This window comes from Lethenteron reissneri, chromosome 15, assembly GCF_015708825.2.
Source record: "Lethenteron reissneri isolate LAM-NWPU_2019-01 chromosome 15, ASM1570882v1, whole genome shotgun sequence".
Classification (NCBI taxonomy): Eukaryota; Metazoa; Chordata; class Hyperoartia; order Petromyzontiformes; family Petromyzontidae; genus Lethenteron; species Lethenteron reissneri.
The window spans coordinates 13445435-13467566 of record NC_083793.1 but is presented as its reverse complement, the minus strand read 5'-3'; the positions used below and the strand labels follow the sequence as shown (position 1 = coordinate 13467566).

The window sequence follows — 22132 nt, the reverse complement described above, 5'->3', positions numbered from 1 at the left end:
TCCGATCCGCATAAATTTTGGTTTCCCTTGGATATTTTCATTCAAAGGCTCGCGCCTGCACTCCTCAGGGCGTGTCCCTGCTGTCTGTTTTTGTCTCTGCTGTCTGTTTTTTTGTCCGATCACACTTCAATGCAACCCTGTCCTTGTATTCGATCCGCGCGTCATTTACGGGAGCACTGTCCGTGTTTTTGCCCGCCCTGTCACTTGCAGCCTGCTTGTATTTCCCATTGAGCTCAGGGTTTAACAAAACCTCGGCGGGTGGGGCGTGTGTTGGCCGCTCGCTCGCGCTCACTGTGGGTTGTTTATCATGTATTTGGACCGCATTCTGTGTTATTCCTCTATTCCCTCCTGTATAGCCGGTGGAGGAATTGGTCGTAATGGACTGATTGTTTTTGACCTCCATCCTGCGATTTTCGTACATTTTGGCCCAGTGTTACTCCCATTTGGGTGCCAATTTTTCCTGGATTGTTACTTCGCCATCCCTGTGGGTAATCTTGACCTTGCGCATGTCGGGGCATGGGGTGTTGATATGGTTCTGCTCTGAACCTCTCCCTCCTGCGATTCTCGTACATTTTTGGCCCAGTGTTCTCCCATTTGGGTGCCAAATTTTTCTGGATCGTTACTTCGCCATCTTTGTGGGTAATTTTGACCTTGCGTGTGTCGGGGCATGGGGTGTTGATATGATTCTGCCCTTGGCCTCCACATTCTGTGATTCTCCTGAATGTTCGGCTTTGTGCCGCTCTCATTCTCGTGCCAACCTCTCTCTGGTTTATTTTGCCACGGGTGCGTGCGTTTTTGCTCCTCCCTGCATCGTGGGACTGCTCGGTGATTTTTATTTCTCTCTGAGAGGCTGGGTTCCTTATCCCTCTCCCTGGGTTCTGGATCCGAATTATGACTCTTAGCTCTGTATAACCATGCCATGTACGCCTTGCTCTCTATGCGGCGTAAGGATGCGGTTTCTGGATTCAAAACCATTCTCACCCTTTCTGTAATCTCTGGGCTCAAGGATTCAAAAAACATAATTTTGAACATTTTATCTCCTTCGTGGTATTGTTTCACATCGCCTGCGTAATACGCTCTTTTAAATTGTAAAAGGTAGTCACGTGGGTCTTGGTCCATGCCCTGAGTCATCGATTTTACAGCATAAAACCCCTCAGTGAGTGTCGAATATTCTCCAAACTTCCGAATCACTGCCAGGCTCAGTTGTTTAAAATCATTTCTAACCTTGTGTGGCAGTGACTTTACCCATGGGATAGATTCTTTATGTAAGCTCCGTTTCAACAAACTCGCTTTTTCATCCCGTCTCCTCAGCCCTCTAATCATTGCCTCCTCTTCTACTGTTGCGATATGTGTGTGGATATCCATAACCTTATTGTGTGGATCAAAATCGGGAATTCTAACTAGAGCCTTGTCCATCAATTTAAGGGTTTTACTGGTGAATAGGTATTCCGAAAGTTGATTGCCGACAGCGTCATTATCAAACAAGTTATCATCAGGCAATCTGTCACTTTGATCTGTACTGTGTCGGGCGTGATTAAGCGGTGTGCATTTTCTGTGTGCGCGCCCAGTGCCGTGTCGCTCGTGTTGCCATTTCCCTTCAGTTTTTGCCTCTGCCCTTAGTGGAGCATGTCCTGTCGACTTTACTTTAACATTTTCCTCCCTCTATCTGTGAAGTTGTCAGTCTCACATGTTTTTGTTTGCATATGTATCTCTCCCTCCCTTCTCTCGAATTGTGAGGGTTTCCCTTTGTCAAGGATTTTTTGTTCGATATCCATAATTTTTGTGCGATTAGTCCCTGGACTCTGTTCACGTACCCAAGAGTGTGATTTAATGTTACTTCCATATTTATTCTGTGGATCAACATCTGTGAGTTTCGCTGGTGTCGCGAGCACTGATTTCTCATCCCTCTCGAGGGTGTGAGGACATTTCTCCTCGTTTATTAGAGACGATTTCTCTCCTGTTTCCTTTCCGAATTTTTCCTCATTCCACAATCCCTGTCTGTATGCCTGTGTGAGAAGGCATGAGTCCTGTCCTGCCTTCTCTGCAGTTTTTGCATCGTGTTCGCCTTCGTTACATTTTATCCAGTCAATTCGTTTCCCCCGAGGTGTGTTCGTGTTATCGATACAGCTCCCTTCCCATATGTCTCTCTGACTGTACTGCTTTGTAACAGATCGGTCGGTATGTTTCAATACGAGTTCCCAGTATCCCGTAACCCATTCAAATATTATTCTTAATCCTAGCATCTTAAGTATGGCAAGAGTTACTTTGACATTTCCTTTCAGAGTGCATATAAAACAGTTATCTCACAGAGTGTGGTCAGTTTTTGCTCGATCTATTCTGTTATTTTCCGATTCAGAGTGCGTACCTCTAACACCATTTATCACAGGATACAATCGGTTCGATATGATTTATCTAAATTCCACTGTCTTTGTTTCAACTTGCTATTCTGGATTTTAACCTCAGAGGGCGTTTTTTTTTGTTTTACGCCCGTTTACAATCACCATGCAATGTTCGATCCCGATATTCTGGTTAACACGTAGTGGTTCATTCCATCATCCATGCAAAACACTGTCTGTGAGAGATCCCGGACGAGCCCCCATCATCTTGTATGTGTTGGGTTATGAAATTTTTGATAAAAATAATAAAAATTAATAATTTTCCGAAAAATGCGCAAATCGCATTAATTATGATAGTATGTGTATTAACATGCATAAACTATGATAATGCATGTAATTATATGCATAAATTATGATAATCGTAGTAATAATCGTAGTAATTTATGCGGATGCTTGCGATTATGTTAATGTGGGCAGTTGTGATAATTAGGCTCAGCTTCGTTTATCCAGAGTTATATCAATCAGGATAACACGATTATCATCGATTAAACATTTGCCGATTATCTTAGTGTGTTTGTTATTTTTAGGTCACCAGTTTCAGATCTCATCACAGGCAACAGCTCTTATGAATAAGATAGTTTTGCATGGACTTGGAAAGAAGCACTCGAACAGTTGGTGTTAAGCAATTTTATTCTAACAAGCATGTGATATTCTATCATGCAGGTCAAACATGCGTCAATAATTCATGAATAACCAAACTCTTATGCATTTGCGATATTATGCATTCGATTAATATGAATAACTAAAATTCTTATGCAATTACGAGATTATGCATTTGACTAAAATGAATGAATAAACTCTTATGCATTTGCGAGACTATGCATTTGACTAAAATTAATGAATAAACTCTTATGCATTTACGATATTATGCGATTACCTAATATGAATGACTAAACAATTTTTTTTATGTAACTCGACGGCAGCAACTGCTTTGCACGATCAGTTGATATTGAACGCACCACCTCGAAATGACAACCCTTTTTGAAACGCAAAGACAATATATTTTTTTTAAGTCTTATTCGTGTGCGGGCTGTGTGTGCGTTGTCCCCTCGTAATATTAATTGTGTCGTTAGCTTGTGTGGTGTAGGAGGATACAAACAGCGGCCAGAAGTTTTCTCTGGGTTGGGCGTGGCCGCCGCGAGCCTCTCTTGCGTGTCTCTGCTTGTGACGTCCGAGTCGTGCTGCTCTTGCGCTCTCTCTCCACTGCTAGATGACGAGTTGGCACGATGCTCGGTGACGCCCGGTGACGTCTTGTCTGTTTACACTGGTCTTTGGTAGGTGTGCCCTCAAGCACACGGCGCATTCGATGGTGCGGTCCTCTTCCTCACAGCCGTTTGACCAGGCTTTCTCCACTGCTTCGCGCTCTCTGCTTTGCACACTTGGTCGACGCTTGGCGATCTCCGCCCTTTTACAGGTTGATTGCTTGTCGTCACTCGTCACTCTCTCTGCTCCGTGCTTCCCTTGTTCGTGCAGCGGCCAGTTTCACTCGCACTTAACTTCGTTCTGCGAGAAGCGACTCCGGCTATCGGCATCGGTGTTTCGTGTCCTCACGACGCTCCACCAGCCGGAGCACGGCTGAAACCCAGCCCCGACCCAGGTTGAACTCAGACTTCTGCGACTCGAACGACTCCCCTCGTTCCATCACTTCTCGAGGCACAACCGCCCCAGCTCTCTTGCGAGCCCCCGTCGCAACGCTGCGTCGCAAGCCGAGTTGCGAGACTGAGCGCGACTCGAACAGACTGCTCTCAGACTGCCACTTTAACGATGTCTCGTCGTTCCATCTCTCCTCGAGGCACGACGCGCCTCCGCTCTCTTGCGAGCCCCGTCGCAACACCGCGTCGCAAGCCGAGTTGCAAGACTGAGCACGACTCAACCCAGACTGCTCTCAGGCTGCCACTTTAACGATGTCTCGTCGTCCCATCTCTTCTCGAGGCACGACTGCCACAGCTCCCTTGCGTGCCCCGTCGCAACGCTGAGCTCGACTCGGACTGGACTGCTCGTTCGCTGTGTGTGTGCCTAACTTAAAACGTGACTCCCTTCACTCCCTTCTCTCTGCATTCCTTGCGAGCGGGCAACAAAAACACAAACAGAGCGAGAAGAAGCAGACACCGGCGCGATCCCTCCTGGGCCATCTGTTTGTGCTGCGGGGAGACAAAGGCGGCCGTGCTTAACTCAAACACGCGAGCACCCACTCCTCTCTCCGCGTCTCTTGCGAGAGAAAACAACCAATGTCAGCACAAACCCCCCCCTTTGTGACCTTTTTGCTCCCTCCTTGCTTGTCAGACCCCGCTGGAAGACAAAGGTGGCTGAGGAGATGTTTGCAATACATTTATGTGGTCCTGTGTGTTACATTTATTCTTGAATTATATTTTATGAGTTCCTTCGGTCTTAGTATCGTGGTTATCATTCGTCTATGTTTAATGAATATTCGTAATGCTCCTCGTCACATTATTATTTTGGGGCTTCGCCCAGTTTAGTTCTCCAGAGATTGGTGTTTTATTCTGAGTTAATTTTTTTATGTCCTGAGGTTAAGTGCACATGCACTTAAGCTTTCTGGAATTCGTACTCTTTAGTTTTTCGGAAGGTCGTGTAGATAGGAAACATATTCTTCTAAATAATATGTATGCGGTGAATATAAGGGAATTACTAATAATAATATTATTGTTTGTTGGTTAATTATCTATGTTAAGTTTCTACTTTTCGGTAAGGAAAACGTTAAGAAAACGCGAGTTTCAACCGTTGTTTGCTCTGCACCTTATCTGTACATCTCCAGATGTCTTTGGGAGGTTAGTCCATACATCTTTTGTCCATCTGGATGTCTATGACCTCTCTGTCACCGACTTCTTACCAGTTTAATGGCCGTTTCACAGATTCCTGGTGTGTTTGTAGTGGGTTGTTTTCATTATTTAATTAAAAGGTATATATAAATATAATAAAAAGAGAAATAGTTTTTTTCTTAATTATTCTTAATATTAATAACGGAAAACAGGGCATAGATCCAACAATCCGCCCTTTTGAAAATTTTCAGTGGTCGATTCGGCCACTGGCGAATTTTTAAACAAAGTAAATGCCCTGTTTTTTCGTTATAAATCCATCAGCCGCCCTCACTCTCGGCGGTTATTTCTTACGACGCGCGTGCACGTATTACAGTCTTGATATGGTTACATTTGAATTGAGTAAAGAAAATTAAACAAACGTTAAACATTGATATTGCGTTACATCGGTTCTCATACATCATAACTCCGACGAATATTCATTTTTGTGTTTGCTTAACATGGTTACATTTGAATTGAGCAAAGAAAATTAAACAAACGTTAAACATCGATATTGCGTTACATCGGTTCTCATACATCATAACTCCGACGAATATTCATTTTTGTTTTTGTTAAATCCTGGGAAACGCTAGGTAGCGGTTTCGAACGCATTTATGCGTTACCTTCCTCATGTTGCCTCGTTTACCACTTATCACTTTGATAATTCGATCACGGTTTTCGGGTTCGTTTTTGTAGTTTCCTCTCTCACTCTCTCGCGTCGTGGGAGTGTGTAGTGAAAAATTGTGCTGCACATAACCAGAATTCGCGCACACGACCCACTTTGACACTTGGTTTGAGGCATTCGCTCTCTCTGCGATTACATGCACATTTGCCGAGTCAGTGTGTCGATTTAATTCTGTCCCTCGTAATGTTGCCCTCTTTGTTTTTACGAGTGTGTTAGATTTCAACACCATTCCCGATATGTCATGAACATTCGTCTCCATTTCAGCACTCCGATCCGCATAAATTTTGGTTTCCCTTGGATATTTTTCATTCAAAGGCTCGCGCCTGCACTCCTCAGGGCGTGTCCCTGCTGTCTGTTTTTGTCTCTGCTGTCTGTTTTTTTCTGTCCGATCACACTTCAATGCAACCCTGTCCTTGTATTCGATCCGCGCGTCATTTACGGGAGCACTGTCCGCGTTTTTGCCCGCCCTGTCACTTGCAGCCTGCTTGTATTTCCCATTGAGCTCAGGGTTTAACAAAACCTCGGCGGGTGGGGCGTGTGTTGGCCGCTCGCTCGCGCTCACTGTGGGTTGTTTATCATGTATTTGGACCGCATTCTGTGTTATTCCTCTATTCCCTCCTGGTATAGCCGGTGGAGGAATTGGTCGTAATTGGACTGATTGTTTTTGACCTCCCATCCTGCGATTTTCGTACATTTTTGGCCCAGTGTTACTCCCATTTGGGTGCCAAATTTTTCCTGGATTGTTACTTCGCCATTTTTGTGGGTAATTTTGACCTTGCGTGTGTCGTGGCATGGGGTGTTGATATGGTTCTGTTCTGAACCTCTCCCTCCTACGATTCTCGTACACCCTTGGCCCAGTGTTTTTCCCATTTGGGTGCCAAATTTTTCCTGGATTGTTACTTCGCCATCCCTGTGGGTAATCTTGACCTTGCGCATGTCGGGGCATGGGGTGTTGATATGGTTCTGCTCTGAACCTCTCCCTCCTGCGATTCTCGTACATTTTTGGCCCAGTGTTTCTCCCATTTGGGTGCCAAATTTTTTCTGGATCGTTACTTCGCCATCTTTGTGGGTAATTTTGACCTTGCGTGTGTCGGGGCATGGGGTGTTGATATGATTCTGCCCTTGGCCTCCACATTCTGTGATTCTCCTGAATGTTCGGCTTTGTGCCGCTCTCATTCTCGTGCCAACCTCTCTCTGGTTTATTTTGCCACGGGTGCGTGCGTTTTTGCTCCTCCCTGCATCGTGGGACTGCTCGGTGATTTTTATTTCTCTCTGAGAGGCTGGGTTCCTTATCCCTCTCCCTGGGTTCTGGATCCGAATTATGACTCTTAGCTCTGTATAACCATGCCATGTACGCCTTGCTCTCTATGCGGCGTAAGGATGCGGTTTCTGGATTCAAAACCATTCTCACCCTTTCTGTAATCTCTGGGCTCAAGGATTCAAAAAACATAATTTTGAACATTTTATCTCCTTCGTGGTATTGTTTCACATCGCCTGCGTAATACGCTCTTTTAAATTGTAAAAGGTAGTCACGTGGGTCTTGGTCCATGCCCTGAGTCATCGATTTTACAGCATAAAACCCCTCAGTGAGTGTCGAATATTCTCCAAACTTCCGAATCACTGCCAGGCTCAGTTGTTTAAAATCATTTCTAACCTTGTGTGGCAGTGACTTTACCCATGGGATAGATTCTTTATGTAAGCTCCGTTTCAACAAACTCGCTTTTTCATCCCGTCTCCTCAGCCCTCTAATCATTGCCTCCTCTTCTACTGTTGCGATATGTGTGTGGATATCCATAACCTTATTGTGTGGATCAAAATCGGGAATTCTAACTAGAGCCTTGTCCATCAATTTAAGGGTTTTACTGGTGAATAGGTATTCCGAAAGTTGATTGCCGACAGCGTCATTATCAAACAAGTTATCATCAGGCAATCTGTCACTTTGATCTGTACTGTGTCGGGCGTGATTAAGCGGTGTGCATTTTCTGTGTGCGCGCCCAGTGCCGTGTCGCTCGTGTTGCCATTTCCCTTCAGTTTTTGCCTCTGCCCTTAGTGGAGCATGTCCTGTCGACTTTACTTTAACATTTTTCCTCCCTCTATCTGTGAAGTTGTCAGTCTCACATGTTTTTGTTTGCATATGTATCTCTCCCTCCCTTCTCTCGAATTGTGAGGGTTTCCCTTTGTCAAGGATTTTTTGTTCGATATCCATAATTTTTGTGCGATTAGTCCCTGGACTCTGTTCACGTACCCAAGAGTGTGATTTAATGTTACTTCCATATTTATTCTGTGGATCAACATCTGTGAGTTTCGCTGGTGTCGCGAGCACTGATTTCTCATCCCTCTCGAGGGTGTGAGGACATTTCTCCTCGTTTATTAGAGACGATTTCTCTCCTGTTTCCTTTCCGAATTTTTCCTCATTCCACAATCCCTGTCTGTATGCCTGTGTGAGAAGGCATGAGTCCTGTCCTGCCTTCTCTGCAGTTTTTGCATCGTGTTCGCCTTCGTTACATTTTATCCAGTCAATTAGTTTCCCCCGAGGTGTGTTCGTGTTATCGATACAGCTCCCTTCCCATATGTCTCTCTGACTGTACTGCTTTGTAACAGATCGGTCGGTATGTTTCAATACGAGTTCCCAGTATCCCGTAACCCATTCAAATATTATTCTTAATCCTAGCATCTTAAGTATGGCAAGAGTTACTTTGACATTTCCTTTCAGAGTGCATATAAAACAGTTATCTCACAGAGTGTGGTCAGTTTTTGCTCGATCTATTCTGTTATTTTCCGATTCAGAGTGCGTACCTCTAACACCATTTATCACAGGATACAATCGGTTCGATATGATTTATCTAAATTCCACTGTCTTTGTTTCAACTTGCTATTCTGGATTTTAACCTCAGAGGGCGTTTTTTTTTGTTTTACGCCCGTTTACAATCACCATGCAATGTTCGATCCCGATATTCTGGTTAACACGTAGTGGTTCATTCCATCATCCATGCAAAACACTGTCTGTGAGAGATCCCGGACGAGCCCCCATCATCTTGTATGTGTTGGGTTATGAAATTTTTGATAAAAATAATAAAAATTAATAATTTTCCGAAAAATGCGCAAATCGCATTAATTATGATAGTATGTGTATTAACATGCATAAACTATGATAATGCATGTAATTATATGCATAAATTATGATAATCGTAGTAATAATCGTAGTAATTTATGCGGATGCTTGCGATTATGTTAATGTGGGCAGTTGTGATAATTAGGCTCAGCTTCGTTTATCCAGAGTTATATCAATCAGGATAACACGATTATCATCGATTAAACATTTGCCGATTATCTTAGTGTGTTTGTTATTTTTAGGTCACCAGTTTCAGATCTCATCACAGGCAACAGCTCTTATGAATAAGATAGTTTTGCATGGACTTGGAAAGAAGCACTCGAACAGTTGGTGTTAAGCAATTTTATTCTAACAAGCATGTGATATTCTATCATGCAGGTCAAACATGCGTCAATAATTCATGAATAACCAAACTCTTATGCATTTGCGATATTATGCATTCGATTAATATGAATAACTAAAATTCTTATGCAATTACGAGATTATGCATTTGACTAAAATGAATGAATAAACTCTTATGCATTTGCGAGACTATGCATTTGACTAAAATTAATGAATAAACTCTTATGCATTTACGATATTATGCGATTACCTAATATGAATGACTAAACAATTTTTTTTATGTAACTCGACGGCAGCAACTGCTTTGCACGATCAGTTGATATTGAACGCACCACCTCGAAATGACAACCCTTTTTGAAACGCAAAGACAATATATTTTTTTTAAGTCTTATTCGTGTGCGTGCTGTGTGTGCGTTGTCCCCTCGTAATATTAATTGTGTCGTTAGCTTGTGTGGTGTAGGAGGATACAAACAGCGGCCAGAAGTTTTCTCTGGGTTGGGCGTGGCCGCCGCGAGCCTCTCTTGCGTGTCTCTGCTTGTGACGTCCGAGTCGTGCTGCTCTTGCGCTCTCTCTCCACTGCTAGATGACGAGTTGGCACGATGCTCGGTGACGCCCGGTGACGTCTTGTCTGTTTACACTGGTCTTTGGTAGGTGTGCCCTCAAGCACACGGCGCATTCGATGGTGCGGTCCTCTTCCTCACAGCCGTTTGACCAGGCTTTCTCCACTGCTTCGCGCTCTCTGCTTTGCACACTTGGTCGACGCTTGGCGATCTCCGCCCTTTTACAGGTTGATTGCTTGTCGTCACTCGTCACTCTCTCTGCTCCGTGCTTCCCTTGTTCGTGCAGCGGCCAGCTTCACTCGCACTTAACTTCGTTCTGCGAGAAGCGACTCCGGCTATCGGCATCGGTGTTTCGTGTCCTCACGACGCTCCACCAGCCGGAGCACGGCTGAAACCCAGCCCCGACCCAGGTTGAACTCAGACTTCTGCGACTCGAACGACTCCTCCTCGTTCCATCACTTCTTGAGGCACAACCGCCCCAGCTCTCTTGCGAGCCCCCGTCGCAACGCTGCGTCGCAAGCCGAGTTGCGAGACTGAGCGCGACTCGAACAGACTGCTCTCAGACTGTCACTTTAACGATGTCTCGTCGTTCCATCTCTCCTCGAGGCACGACGCGCCTCCGCTCTCTTGCGAGCCCCGTCGCAACACCGCGTCGCAAGCCGAGTTGCAAGACTGAGCACGACTCAACCCAGACTGCTCTCAGGCTGCCACTTTAACGATGTCTCGTCGTCCCATCTCTTCTCGAGGCACGACTGCCACAGCTCCCTTGCGTGCCCCGTCGCAATGCTGAGCTCGACTCGGACTGGACTGCTCGTTCGCTGTGTGTGTGCCTAACTTAAAACGTGACTCCCTTCACTCCCTTCTCTCTGCATTCCTTGCGAGCGGGCAACAAAAACACAAACAGAGCGAGAAGAAGCAGACACCGGCGCGATCCCTCCTCGTGACCTTTTCCTAACCCTCCAAGCATTCCTGGGCCATCTGTTTGTGCTGCGGGGAGACAAAGGCGGCCGTGCTTAACTCAAACACGCGAGCACCCACTCCTCTCTCCGCGTCTCTTGCGAGAGAAAACAACCAATGTCAGCACAAACCCCCCCCTTTGTGACCTTTTTGCTCCCTCCTTGCTTGTCAGACCCCGCTGGAAGACAAAGGTGGCTGAGGAGATGTTTGCAATACATTTATGTGGTCCTGTGTGTTACATTTATTCTTGAATTATATTTTATGAGTTCCTTCGGTCTTAGTATCGTGGTTATCATTCGTCTATGTTTAATGAATATTCGTAATGCTCCTCGTCACATTATTATTTTGGGGCTTCGCCCAGTTTAGTTCTCCAGAGATTGGTGTTTTATTCTGAGTTAATTTTTTTATGTCCTGAGGTTAAGTGCACATGCACTTAAGCTTTCTGGAATTCGTACTCTTTAGTTTTTCGGAAGGTCGTGTAGATAGGAAACATATACTTCTAAATAATATGTATGCGGTGAATATAAGGGAATTACTAATAATAATATTATTGTTTGTTGGTTAATTATCTATGTTAAGTTTCTACTTTTCGGTAAGGAAAACGTTAAGAAAACGCGAGTTTCAACCGTTGTTTGCTCTGCACCTTATCTGTACATCTCCAGATGTCTTTGGGAGGTTAGTCCATACATCTTTTGTCCATCTGGATGTCTATGACCTCTCTGTCACCGACTTCTTACCAGTTTAATGGCCGTTTCACAGATTCCTGGTGTGTTTGTAGTGGGTTGTTTTCATTATTTAATTAAAAGGTATATATAGATATAATAAAAAGAGAAATAGTTTTTTTTCTTAATTATTCTTAATATTAATAACGGAAAACAGGGCATAGATCCAACAAGGCGCTGGTTGCGAGGACAGTACGAGTACCGCCGGGAGCTCAGATGCTCGTGCCTCTTAGGCTGCGTCGACCATTTGCTAAGGGGATTGGGGATCGGGGTGTTCTGTTGGGACCATCTAGGACCGGGGTCAACGGACCTGATTTGATAGCGGCCCAGACCACTGTGAAAGGGGACGGGGACCCCTTCATCGCGGTCCTCAATGTGGGGTTGCGAACGGCTGTGGTTCCTCAAGAGACCGTGCTTGCGCACGTGACGCCGGTACCCTTTGAGGAACCGGTCATTGGTCAGGTAAGCACCGCTCCTCCGTCGCAACCGCATTCGGACCGTGATGAGTGGTGGCTGGATGCGCTTTGTGCGGGATCATCGGACCTGTCCGACTCACAGTGTGAGAGGCTACGAATCCTCCTGCACCAATTTTTATGACGTTTTTAGTCAACACAAATATGATATTGGTTGTACTAAACTGCTGCGACACCATATTGAAACGGGTGACAGCGCGCCAATCCGCCAAAATCCTTTTCGGTCGAGTCCCGCCGAAAAGGATCATGTCAAATCGGCCATAGATGACATGCCTGCTGCGGATATTATATCCCCTTCTACCAGCCCTTGGGGTGCGCCAATCGTCTTAGTTAAAAAACACGACGGCTCATTGCGGTTTTGTGTCAATTTTCGTCGGCTGAACAAGATTTCCATAGCCGACGCATACCCGCTCCCTTGGATGGATGAATCGCTTGATGCCCTGGCGGGGGCGCAGTTCTTCTCCACGTTGGATTTACTGTCAAGGTTCTGGCAGCTCCCTCTGGATGATGAATCTAAACCTAAAACTGCTTTCCGTATGCCGCACGGCCTTTTCCAATTTAACCGCTTGCCGATGGGGCTCCATTCAGCGCCGGCAACTTTTCAGCGATTAATGGAATTGGTCCTGGCTGGGTTGCAATGGGATGAATGTTTGATTTACTTAGACGATGTCGTCTTTAGTAAAACATTCGACGAACACCTCCAGAGGTTGCGTGCTGTTTTCCTCAAAATGCGGGCTGCTAATTTGAAATTCAAGCCCCAGAAGTGTCATTTGCTCAGCAAATCGGTGCGGTTTTTGGGTCACATTGTCGGACGGTCAGGTATTGCCACAGATTCCGCCAAAACGCAATGTTTCAGCTCCTGGCCGACTCCCACCTCGGTGGGGGAGGTCAGGAGTTTCATTGGATTTGCGTCATATTACCGACGGTTTGTCGCTGATTTCGCAGGTTGTTGGGGGCGTAGAGCATGTGGTAGCGTACGGCAGTCGGGTTTTGTCTCCGGCGGAACAAAGGTACTGTGTTACCCGTCGGGAACTATTGGCAATCGTTTACTTCATTCAGCAATATCGCCCATATCTGTATGGTCGCCATTTCACCGTCCGCACAGAGCATGCGGCGCTGCAGTACGCCTTGCGGGTTCAACAGCCATCGGGACAATTGTTTCGATGGTTGGAGATTCTCCAAGATTTTTATTTTGAGACTACATATCGTAAGGGGTTTTGGCGGCCTACAGAATGGCTCCTCATGCGACGACCGGATTTTCGCCCTTCTTCCTAATGTACGGTCGCGAGGCTAACCCACCTGTCGCGACTCAGCTGCAGATCTCCACGCCGCATGCTAAATCCAAATTGACCGACCATGTCAAATTCAACATCGCTAAATTGACAAAGGCGCGGGAAGCGGCCATCCAAAATTCAGACCTCCGCCAGAGGGCGAATGAAAGGCTCAGGCTGGGTCGGGCACATGTGCTCCAGTGGAAACCGAGTGACAAGGCGTGGTTGCACTGTCCCCAAGTACCACTGGCGACCTCGTCTAAGCTGGTGCGGCCGTGGCGGGGGCCCGTGGAAGTGGTGCAGGTCTTGCGGCCACAATGTGTACGTGTCCGATGGGGGAAGCGTCAGTGGTTCGTGCACCCCTCCAGGTTGAAACCGTTCGTTGCGCCCCATGTTCCTACCACACACACGCATGGCCAAACATGTGAGGTGTCCACTGACTCCTGGAGTCCGACTTCGCTGCTTTCTTCTGACTTGCCACCGACTGTTCCACCTCCAGGTGCACCAGGATTGACGTGCTCACGACCGCCAACCCCTCCCGGGGGGGTCGGGGATCGCTCATCGAAGCCAGACACTCTCGCACCAGGACTATTGACACCCACCAGGGCTGCCCCTTGTGACGGTCCCGCTGCAAGAACGCGCGCCAAAACGCGCAGACTTTTGTGAGATCGGCCGCTTGTGCGGCCCTTGCGGAGGTCGCGGGGGCGAAGGGTCCTGAAAATTGTATATATGTTGTTTTTTTGCGGGATGGGGTATTTATTCGGGGGGGTGCGTCTGGTTATTTTTTTCTCTCTTGTTGTTTTTGTTGTTGCTGTTGATGTTAGTTACGCGAGGCACACACGGGTTTGGGGGGATGCATCTTTATCGTGAATTTTGTTGCAGCCGGGATGGCTGCGGGCTGTACAGGGGGGGGGGGGGGTGATGTAGAGGTGTTATGGGAGGGCAAACAAACACACCGGGCGTGGTTATGCCCGTACGCGAAGAGATGCTTACATTAACGTCCGCACCGTTTAGCCTGGGGGGCAAATACGGCGCTGGGATCCCCCACGGCCCCACCCCTCGGTGGGGGAGTTGCTATATAAGGCGGTGAGCCGGAGGGCTCGGGGTTCAGTCTTCAGCTTAAACCAGCGAAGAAAGAAGACCGGCTCGATAGGCCCTGGGACTCCCCTGGATCGTCGTCCTTCTCAGGACCGACCAGGGCAAGCCAGTAACGTGGCCCCGAGAGCCCAGAGCCGATGTTCTTCTAAGAGCCGGTCTGGGGACTCAGGGTGCCGTAATCCCAGCTTAACCAGAGCTGGGTCAGCTAGCCTCCCCTAGCCCTGTAGTGGAGGACCTAGGAGTAGGCTAGCTGGGACAGAGATTGTGGGATCTCCCTGTTAGACGGGTGGAGGGGGCGATACCCCTTCGAGTGTTGTATATCTCGGCCTGTAAAATACAACTGTGGTAAATAAATAAGTGTGCCTCCGACTACGTCGTCCAAGTCTCCTTGAACCTACTACATATATGTACAAGCACCTGTTGATACACATGATAGAAAAGAACGAAAATGCCCAATACGTTAGCATGTGCAACAATAGTTACTTTCACACAAACACGTCCACGTCGCTGACGCCTACGTAGCACTTCGTGCCTTCTTTTAGCCCCTCCCCCTCCCGATACGTTCTACGCAGCACTTAGTGCCTTCTTTTAGCCCCGCCCCCCTCCCTCCCGATACGTTCCATTCATTGGCTACCACATTCTGATAAGCTCCCCCCCCTCTCCTCCCCCACCAACTTGTATTTAAGGGCTTGCATCTTGGAATCTCTGCCTCACTTGATGCAGCTAATCTGGCTGTGACGGTCCCACCTGATGACGAAGACTTGTGTTGCCTCCGAAACGTCGTGATTTTATTTTTCCAATGTTATTGAAAAAATATATCATATATGAAAAATGTTGCGAGAATCTCTTACACATTAGTCATGGGTGAAATAAATGTATTTTTGTAGGATGGTATTGAGGGGAAAAGAGAGCCATGAAGTTGGCTATCCCAAGAATTTGGCAAGAACCCACTGACCACTCAAGCAACTGCTACTTCTGCATGGTGGACCCTTCCAAACGTAGGACTGGCAAGAATGCACCTATCACCTTCCTTCATCCATCACCCCGGTGCCACACTGCCATGAGCTCCCCGTACCCACTCCTCCGGAGAGAGAGCAGCCGTCTTTAGAACAGAGCAGCAAGTCAGAGCGCAAGGAAGACATTGTAGATCCAGATGACAATTTCAGAGGTGGAGCTGAGGAGCGAAACCCAGACCTCAACGACTTGATCAGAGATCTTGGTCTCACCAAGTCCAATGCTAGGCTTTTGACGTCTAGGCTCAAGCAGTGGAACTTGTTGGATGAAAGTGTGCAAATTGCAAGTAACTTTCGACCTTGCGATTGCCCAGGGGTAGTGGTGCAGGCGACGACGGCAGAGGTGACAGTGATGACGATGATGGCGGTGATGGCGTTGATGTCGAAGTGCGGAGGAGCTGCGATTCCGTCCCCGGTAATCTGATACCACCTGGCAGGGGATGAGAGAATCAGTTTCATTATTCAGTTTTCGTGTCTATTTAACTGTGGCATAATTATTTGTTGCCGCGTGTGATTTCAATGTCTGATATGCAACAAATATTGTGCCAAATGTAACCAAAATTGTGCTGTTCTGGTTATGCATTGGGTGGCGTGTCGAGACGTGAAGCATCCATTAGGAAATATATTTTCAGCGAGCAGTGCACATTTGTGACGGCGAACAACCCTCGGGATCGGACATGACAAAACTACTCCTGAGAATCTGTTATCCAATTGGTTGAGTAATCGAACCGGCAATTGGTAGGGAAATCAATCACTTAAATCACTCAAATAAAACATACAATAAGATATCGCAACTCTAGCGGTGAGTGATGCAGGGTGTAGTGGTGCTGAGCGGTGCGGGGTGTGGTGGTGAGCGGTGCAGGGTGTGGTGATGGCGAGCGGTGCGGGGTGTGGTGGTCAGTGGTGCAGGGGGGGGTGGTGAGCGGTTCAGGGTGTGGTGGCGAGTTGTGGTGAGTTGTGGCGAGTTGTGACGTGTCTTGGTGGTGAGTTGTGGTGAGTGGTGGTGAGTATGGCACCGCTCACCTCCCTGTGCGTGGGACGTCTCTCTGTGCCACGTTCTGCGTGCGAACCACACAGCGAGCAGCACCGCCCCGACGAACGGGAGGAGGAGCCGGAGTCATTGGAGGGATCCTAGGAGTGCGCGTGGGGGAGGGACATGGGGAAGAGAGCCAAGCAGAGCGGCTTAGGACAGACATTACGGACTCGACTCCCCAGCAACTTATACCCTGGGATTCATTTTCTAAATGCTGCTAGGCTGGCTTGCAAGTTGGGACTTGGCATTAGGCACTACCACTAGAACACAAGGTATCCCTGGTCCACAATAATCCGATATTATTGTGCCATGCAATCCTATCTTGGGTAGCGAAAACAACAGTCATTGCCTTATGGACAGACCCCCCCCCCCCTCTAACCTTAGGAATGTGTAATTTCCACCGCTGGTTCTCAGCTGCAAACCAGAAATGAGTACCTCTGTAACTCTCATTTGAGCCGGAAATCACTTTGCCTTAAAAAATATAGATATGTGTATTATATTATTCCTACACGGGTTTACCGTGGAAAGCCTCACAATATCTTCCTTCCTTTGGAGGGCCCTGCCAAGTTTCCGCAGGAAGGGGGCGGTAATTGCTCTGAACAATGCCAATTAACTCGACTGACATTGCTATGGAACCTACGAACAGGTTCCTGAGTGCAAGACGCACGGGGGGGGGGGGGGGGGGCAGCGTTGATGGCAGTGGCTATCGTGAGTGAGAGGACACCAACAGGGCGACCTGAACACCGGAACCCTGTTACGGCTAAAAGAATGATCACAGCTCACCCCGCGCGGCATCTCTCGTAATCTGTCAGGGGATTCAATCCCAAAATGTACTGATTACGAAGATAACGTGAAAGGAAACAATTCAATGGTCCCCGACAGAAGTCTTGGAAGGGGGAGAGGGGGAGTAAGTGACATGGTCCGAGTCATTGTGTGGCTGGCTAATGGCTGAGCGATCGCGGTAGAGACAACACGAGTGGCTTACAGGCGAATTGGTAGGGTTCGAGATGAGGGCGATGGCGACGCACGCCTGTAATATGGCACCGTGGAGGGAGCAGCAGCGAGGGTTGGTGGGTCTCGCACAGATGGTGTCAAACTCCCTTCCCGTGGGCGTCGAGGAGGAACCCGTGCCCTGGCTCCTCAGGAGGAAGCGGTGCAGCAAGAACGTGGACTCCACTTGTGACGTCCGTACGGGATAGTGGAGTGCCCTTAGCATGCGTGGGGTTTCTCCTGGTGCACCGATTGGTTGGCTGCGGACCGCAAACACTTGGACAATTGAACCTTATGGCGGACCCCAGGGTCTCGAATAAACGGAAGTCAAAATCGTAAATAATTAATTAATTGTCATTCCATCCCACCGCGCACATAAACGCCGCGACCAGCCTGGCACGGATCATTCTGTTGTCGTGTCCAAGCGCAGCAGCGAGGACGAATGAGCAGAAGAGCTGAACAAGGGAATGCACTCCATGCTCGGGTATGGGCAGGATCATAAGTCTTATCCAAAGCTGATCAAACTGCCTACACGACTCAAGTCCTTTATTTGTCATAACGCGCTTTGCAAACTAAAGTGAAACTGCTCTCTTATCTTCATTGTTATTTGTGACCTACAAATGTCTGCAGTCAGGATCAATAGATGACAATCCTATTACCTGCAGATATTTAACAGATGATATGTGTGGCACCATTAATTCCTCCTGTTTGATATAACTTCTCTTGCCCGTATGCATCTGTGCAGATGTTTTTTTGCGGTTAAGCCATAGTCCCCACATACCGCTCGTATCAATGCGGATAAGAGGAGCGGCGACCCACTACTCTGTAGAGTGACATAGGTATAACCGCTTGTTACAATATGAACAGCGCATTGAAAATGCGCACTATTTTACGTACTGTTTACAAAGTGTGTTCACAAATCCACACTGAGAAACACGATGATTGACAGAGGGGTGTAAATTATTTTTTCAATAGTGTATTTAAATACAGGTACTGCAGGTAAGTAGTTTTCAGTTTTAAAAGGCAAAGTTTAACAAGACAACACTTGCCACCATCCTTCAAACCCGTTGGTGAAAAAGAGCAAACATTTTGTTTATATTATGTTTACTTTATGGTTCTTTCGGTAAAGCCACGTAGAAAGAAAATAAATTAAATAATAATCGAATACAACGTTTCGATTGCAACACAAGCAACCATCATCAGGTACGAATAAATGAGAAAACAAACATCGTAAACTTAGAAATATAAATTAACACAACGCAGAGAGTCGGCTAACACAAGAGTCAACATCCTACCTGGCTGATGAACCTTGATTTGAAGCTTTCGTGACTGCAGGAATCCACTCTTTGGTTCTTGCGGTAAAGTCACGTGGGTAGAAAATCAACTACATCACGACGTCTCGAATGCAACGCAAGCGTCCGTCCTCAGGCGAAACGTCACGACTTACTTTAGTTTATTTATAGCGACGTGACTTTACCGCGAGAACCAGAGAGTTTGGTTGATGGACGTTCTTCCAAAGAATGCTACATTTGCGAGAGAGACTAAACATAGACACGGAGACACACAGACAGACACACAAGTAGAGAGAGAACACACAGTGAAGATGCTTGACAGGCTGCTGCTGCTGCTGATTGAAGGCCTCTCCACACAGTGATGAACAAATGGTAAACGCCTGTTAGGCACAAAACGACGAGAGGCCAGCACTAAACAATGGCTTAAACTATTGTCACAAAAATATAATTGTCTTCATATTGTTAGTTCCAAATAAATACGAAATGCTAAAGTTACTTCATTTGCGATGCTTAGAATGTCGTCCAGCAGAGCATCGCATGGTCAAGACCGAGTTTAAGAATAGAAGGCCAATTTGAAAAGATCATCAATAAGAGAGGCTTCATCGATCTCGTGAACATGATGTGTCGTGCAATCCGCACCACCCGACACAGTCAATTAGCAAGGTTTGCCACGTTAAGAAGGCGATTAAAGGTAATAACTGTACATGTCGTGGGTTTACTCTCCAACACACTATTTGGTGTTTAGTTTACGTGACAAACCTTACTCATTGGATGTGTCGGGTGGTGGCGGGCTTAACGACACATTCATATTCACGCGATCCAATCCACAAACCTCTACTATCGATTATATTGGTCGCGAAAACCTCCTCCACTTTGTTAAACTTGACAACCTCAGATCGCGGTCGTTTACCAACGATGCGAGCCCGAGGCCTGGCGCAGGAGGCCTCCACCTCCACCACCACCTCCACCACCACCTCCACCATCACCACCACCACCACCACCTCCATCACCACCACTTCCACCACCACCTCCACCACCATTTCCACCACCTCCTCCACCACCACCTCCACCACCTGTACCACCACCTCCTCCACCACCTCCACCACCACCACCACCTCCACCACCACCACCTCCACCACCACCACCACCTCCACCACCACGTCCACCACCACGTCCACCACCACAACCACCACCACCTCCACCACCACCTCCACCACCACCACCTCCACCACCACCATCACCACCTCCACCACCACCACCTCCATCACCACCACCACCACCACCACCATTTCCACCACCACCACCACCTCCATCACAACCACTACCACTTCCTCCACCACCACCACCACCTCCACCACCACCATTTCCACCACCACCACCTCCACTCGTAGCAGCAGCAGCAGCGGCAGCAGCTGGGCCCGCGTTGGCCTTGCCACTGATCACACGACGAGGCGATTTCTTGGGTCGTCGCGATTAACGGTCGCGATTCTAATCAGTAATCGATTTCTCTCCACCCCACTCTCTCCACTTCGTATTTACTCTTCTATCGATCTGGCGTGCCCACTGTTGCTCGCTCTATCAGCCTCAATGTCAGGTGAGAGAAACATTTTCGCGGTCGCGATTCGATTCTAATAGTGCAATCGATTAATCTCGGGTAGTGTTAACGTGAGTCGATTATTGATCACGTGTCATTCGGTCTCCGTTTACAAACAAAACATTTGTAAAATAAACAGGGCACGTCTCATGGCGGACCCTCATCGATAGGACAGCCGCAGTTGGAGTTCAACCAAATAACGCTGCGAACCTGAGTCGATCAGGGCGCGATGAGGACTTGATTAGTTGATAATCGATTAATCGAGTGGCGGTCACGTGGTCGACGCGGGGCGTGGCCTGTATGCTGTGGGCGTGGTCACGTGGGCTGTGGGCGTGGCCTGTATGCTGTGGGCGTGGTCACGTGGGCTGTGGGCGTGGCCTCACTTGACGCGCGGCTGGGCAGGTGGAAAGCAGCAGCGCCTCGATCTTGATCCTCCTCCTCCTCCTCAATCTTCTTCCTCCTCAATCTTGATCCTCCTCGTCGGCGATCTTCGTCGCTACCCGAAGGGCGATCTTCGACCTTCGCGTTGTACCGCCTCGACTCGCCTCTCGTGCCCCCTCCCTCCCCCCCGTGCGGACGAGCGGCCCCGCCATGGGAGCGTGCTTCTCCTGGACTCGGCAGCGCGAGCGTCCCAGCAAGAAGAGGTGAGTCGGACGCTGAAGCCCCACGCGGGCCCCGTGTGAGTCGGACGCTGAAGCCCCACGCGGGCCCCGTGTGAGTCGGACGCTGAAGCCCCACGCGGGCCCCGTGTAAGTCGGACGCTAAAGCCCCACGCGGGCCCCGTGTGAGTCGGAAGCTGAAGCCCCACGCAGGCCCGGTGTGAGTCGGACGCTGAAGCCCCACGCGGGCCCCGTGTGAGTCGGACGCTGAACCCCCACGCGGACCCCGTGTGAGTCGGACGCTGAAGCCCCACGCGGACCCCGTGTGAGTCGGACGCTGAAGCCCCACGCCGGCCCCGTGTGAGTCGGACGCTGAAGCCCCACGCGGACCCCGTGTGAGTCGGACGCTGAAGCCCCACGCGGACCCCGTGTGAGTCGGACGCTGAAGCCCCACGCGGACCCCGTGTGAGTCGGACGCTGAAGCCCCACGCGGACCCCGTGTGAGTCGGACGCTGAAGCCCCACGCGAACCCCGTGTGAGTCGGACGCTGAAGCCCCACGCGGACCCCGTGTGAGTCGGACGCTGAAGCCCCACGCGGGCCCCGTGTGAGTCGGACGCTAAAGCCCCACGCGGGCTCCGTGTGAGTCGGACGCTAAAGCTCCGCAGTATAAACACTGAGGAGGGGTTGGTGGTGACCATTGTTATAATCGTAGCCTCCTCATCCCACAACTTCTCCACGGTGTCGCGTCTTATTCGAGTCACTCTACTGCTGGATGAGGACCCCCCCCCCACACCGTGTGGGTCGTGGGGGTTATTTGACCATACTTCACCACTCTGGGCAGTGCGGGGTTGTGAAGGCGGGGGACAGCATAGGTGGAGTATGTAAGTGCAGTACAACGATGTTTCTGCACAGACCTACAGATCACATTGCAGCCCCCGCAGTCTCCAGCACCTGCTGTGATCAGTGGTCGCCGATCCAAGCTCTGATCGCGCTCATTCACAGTGACAACAAATGCTGCTTCTGAGAATCCGTACTTTCATCAGCGTTGGAGCAAACAAATACATTGGGCAGGTTGTTATCACTGTCTCATCGCCAAAGTCGGGCTTGCTTGACCCAATACTGGTGAAATGCAAGGCCAATATTCAAATATGCTCAAAATGTCCCCCCCAATATATTACAAT

At 48.4% G+C, this 22132-nt stretch overlaps 1 protein-coding gene across 1 annotated transcript in view; it reads left to right on the top strand.

Moving 5' to 3' along the window:
• LOC133342509 (tubulin alpha-4 chain-like) overlaps positions 1-20999 on the top strand; it is a 33397-nt gene extending 12398 nt beyond the window's left edge. The window contains exon 3 of the mRNA XM_061551662.1: positions 20933-20999. Coding sequence (XP_061407646.1) covers positions 20933-20999 — 67 coding nt within the window. The remainder of the gene's footprint in view (positions 1-20932) is intronic.
• The last annotated feature ends 1133 nt before the right edge of the window (positions 21000-22132 follow it).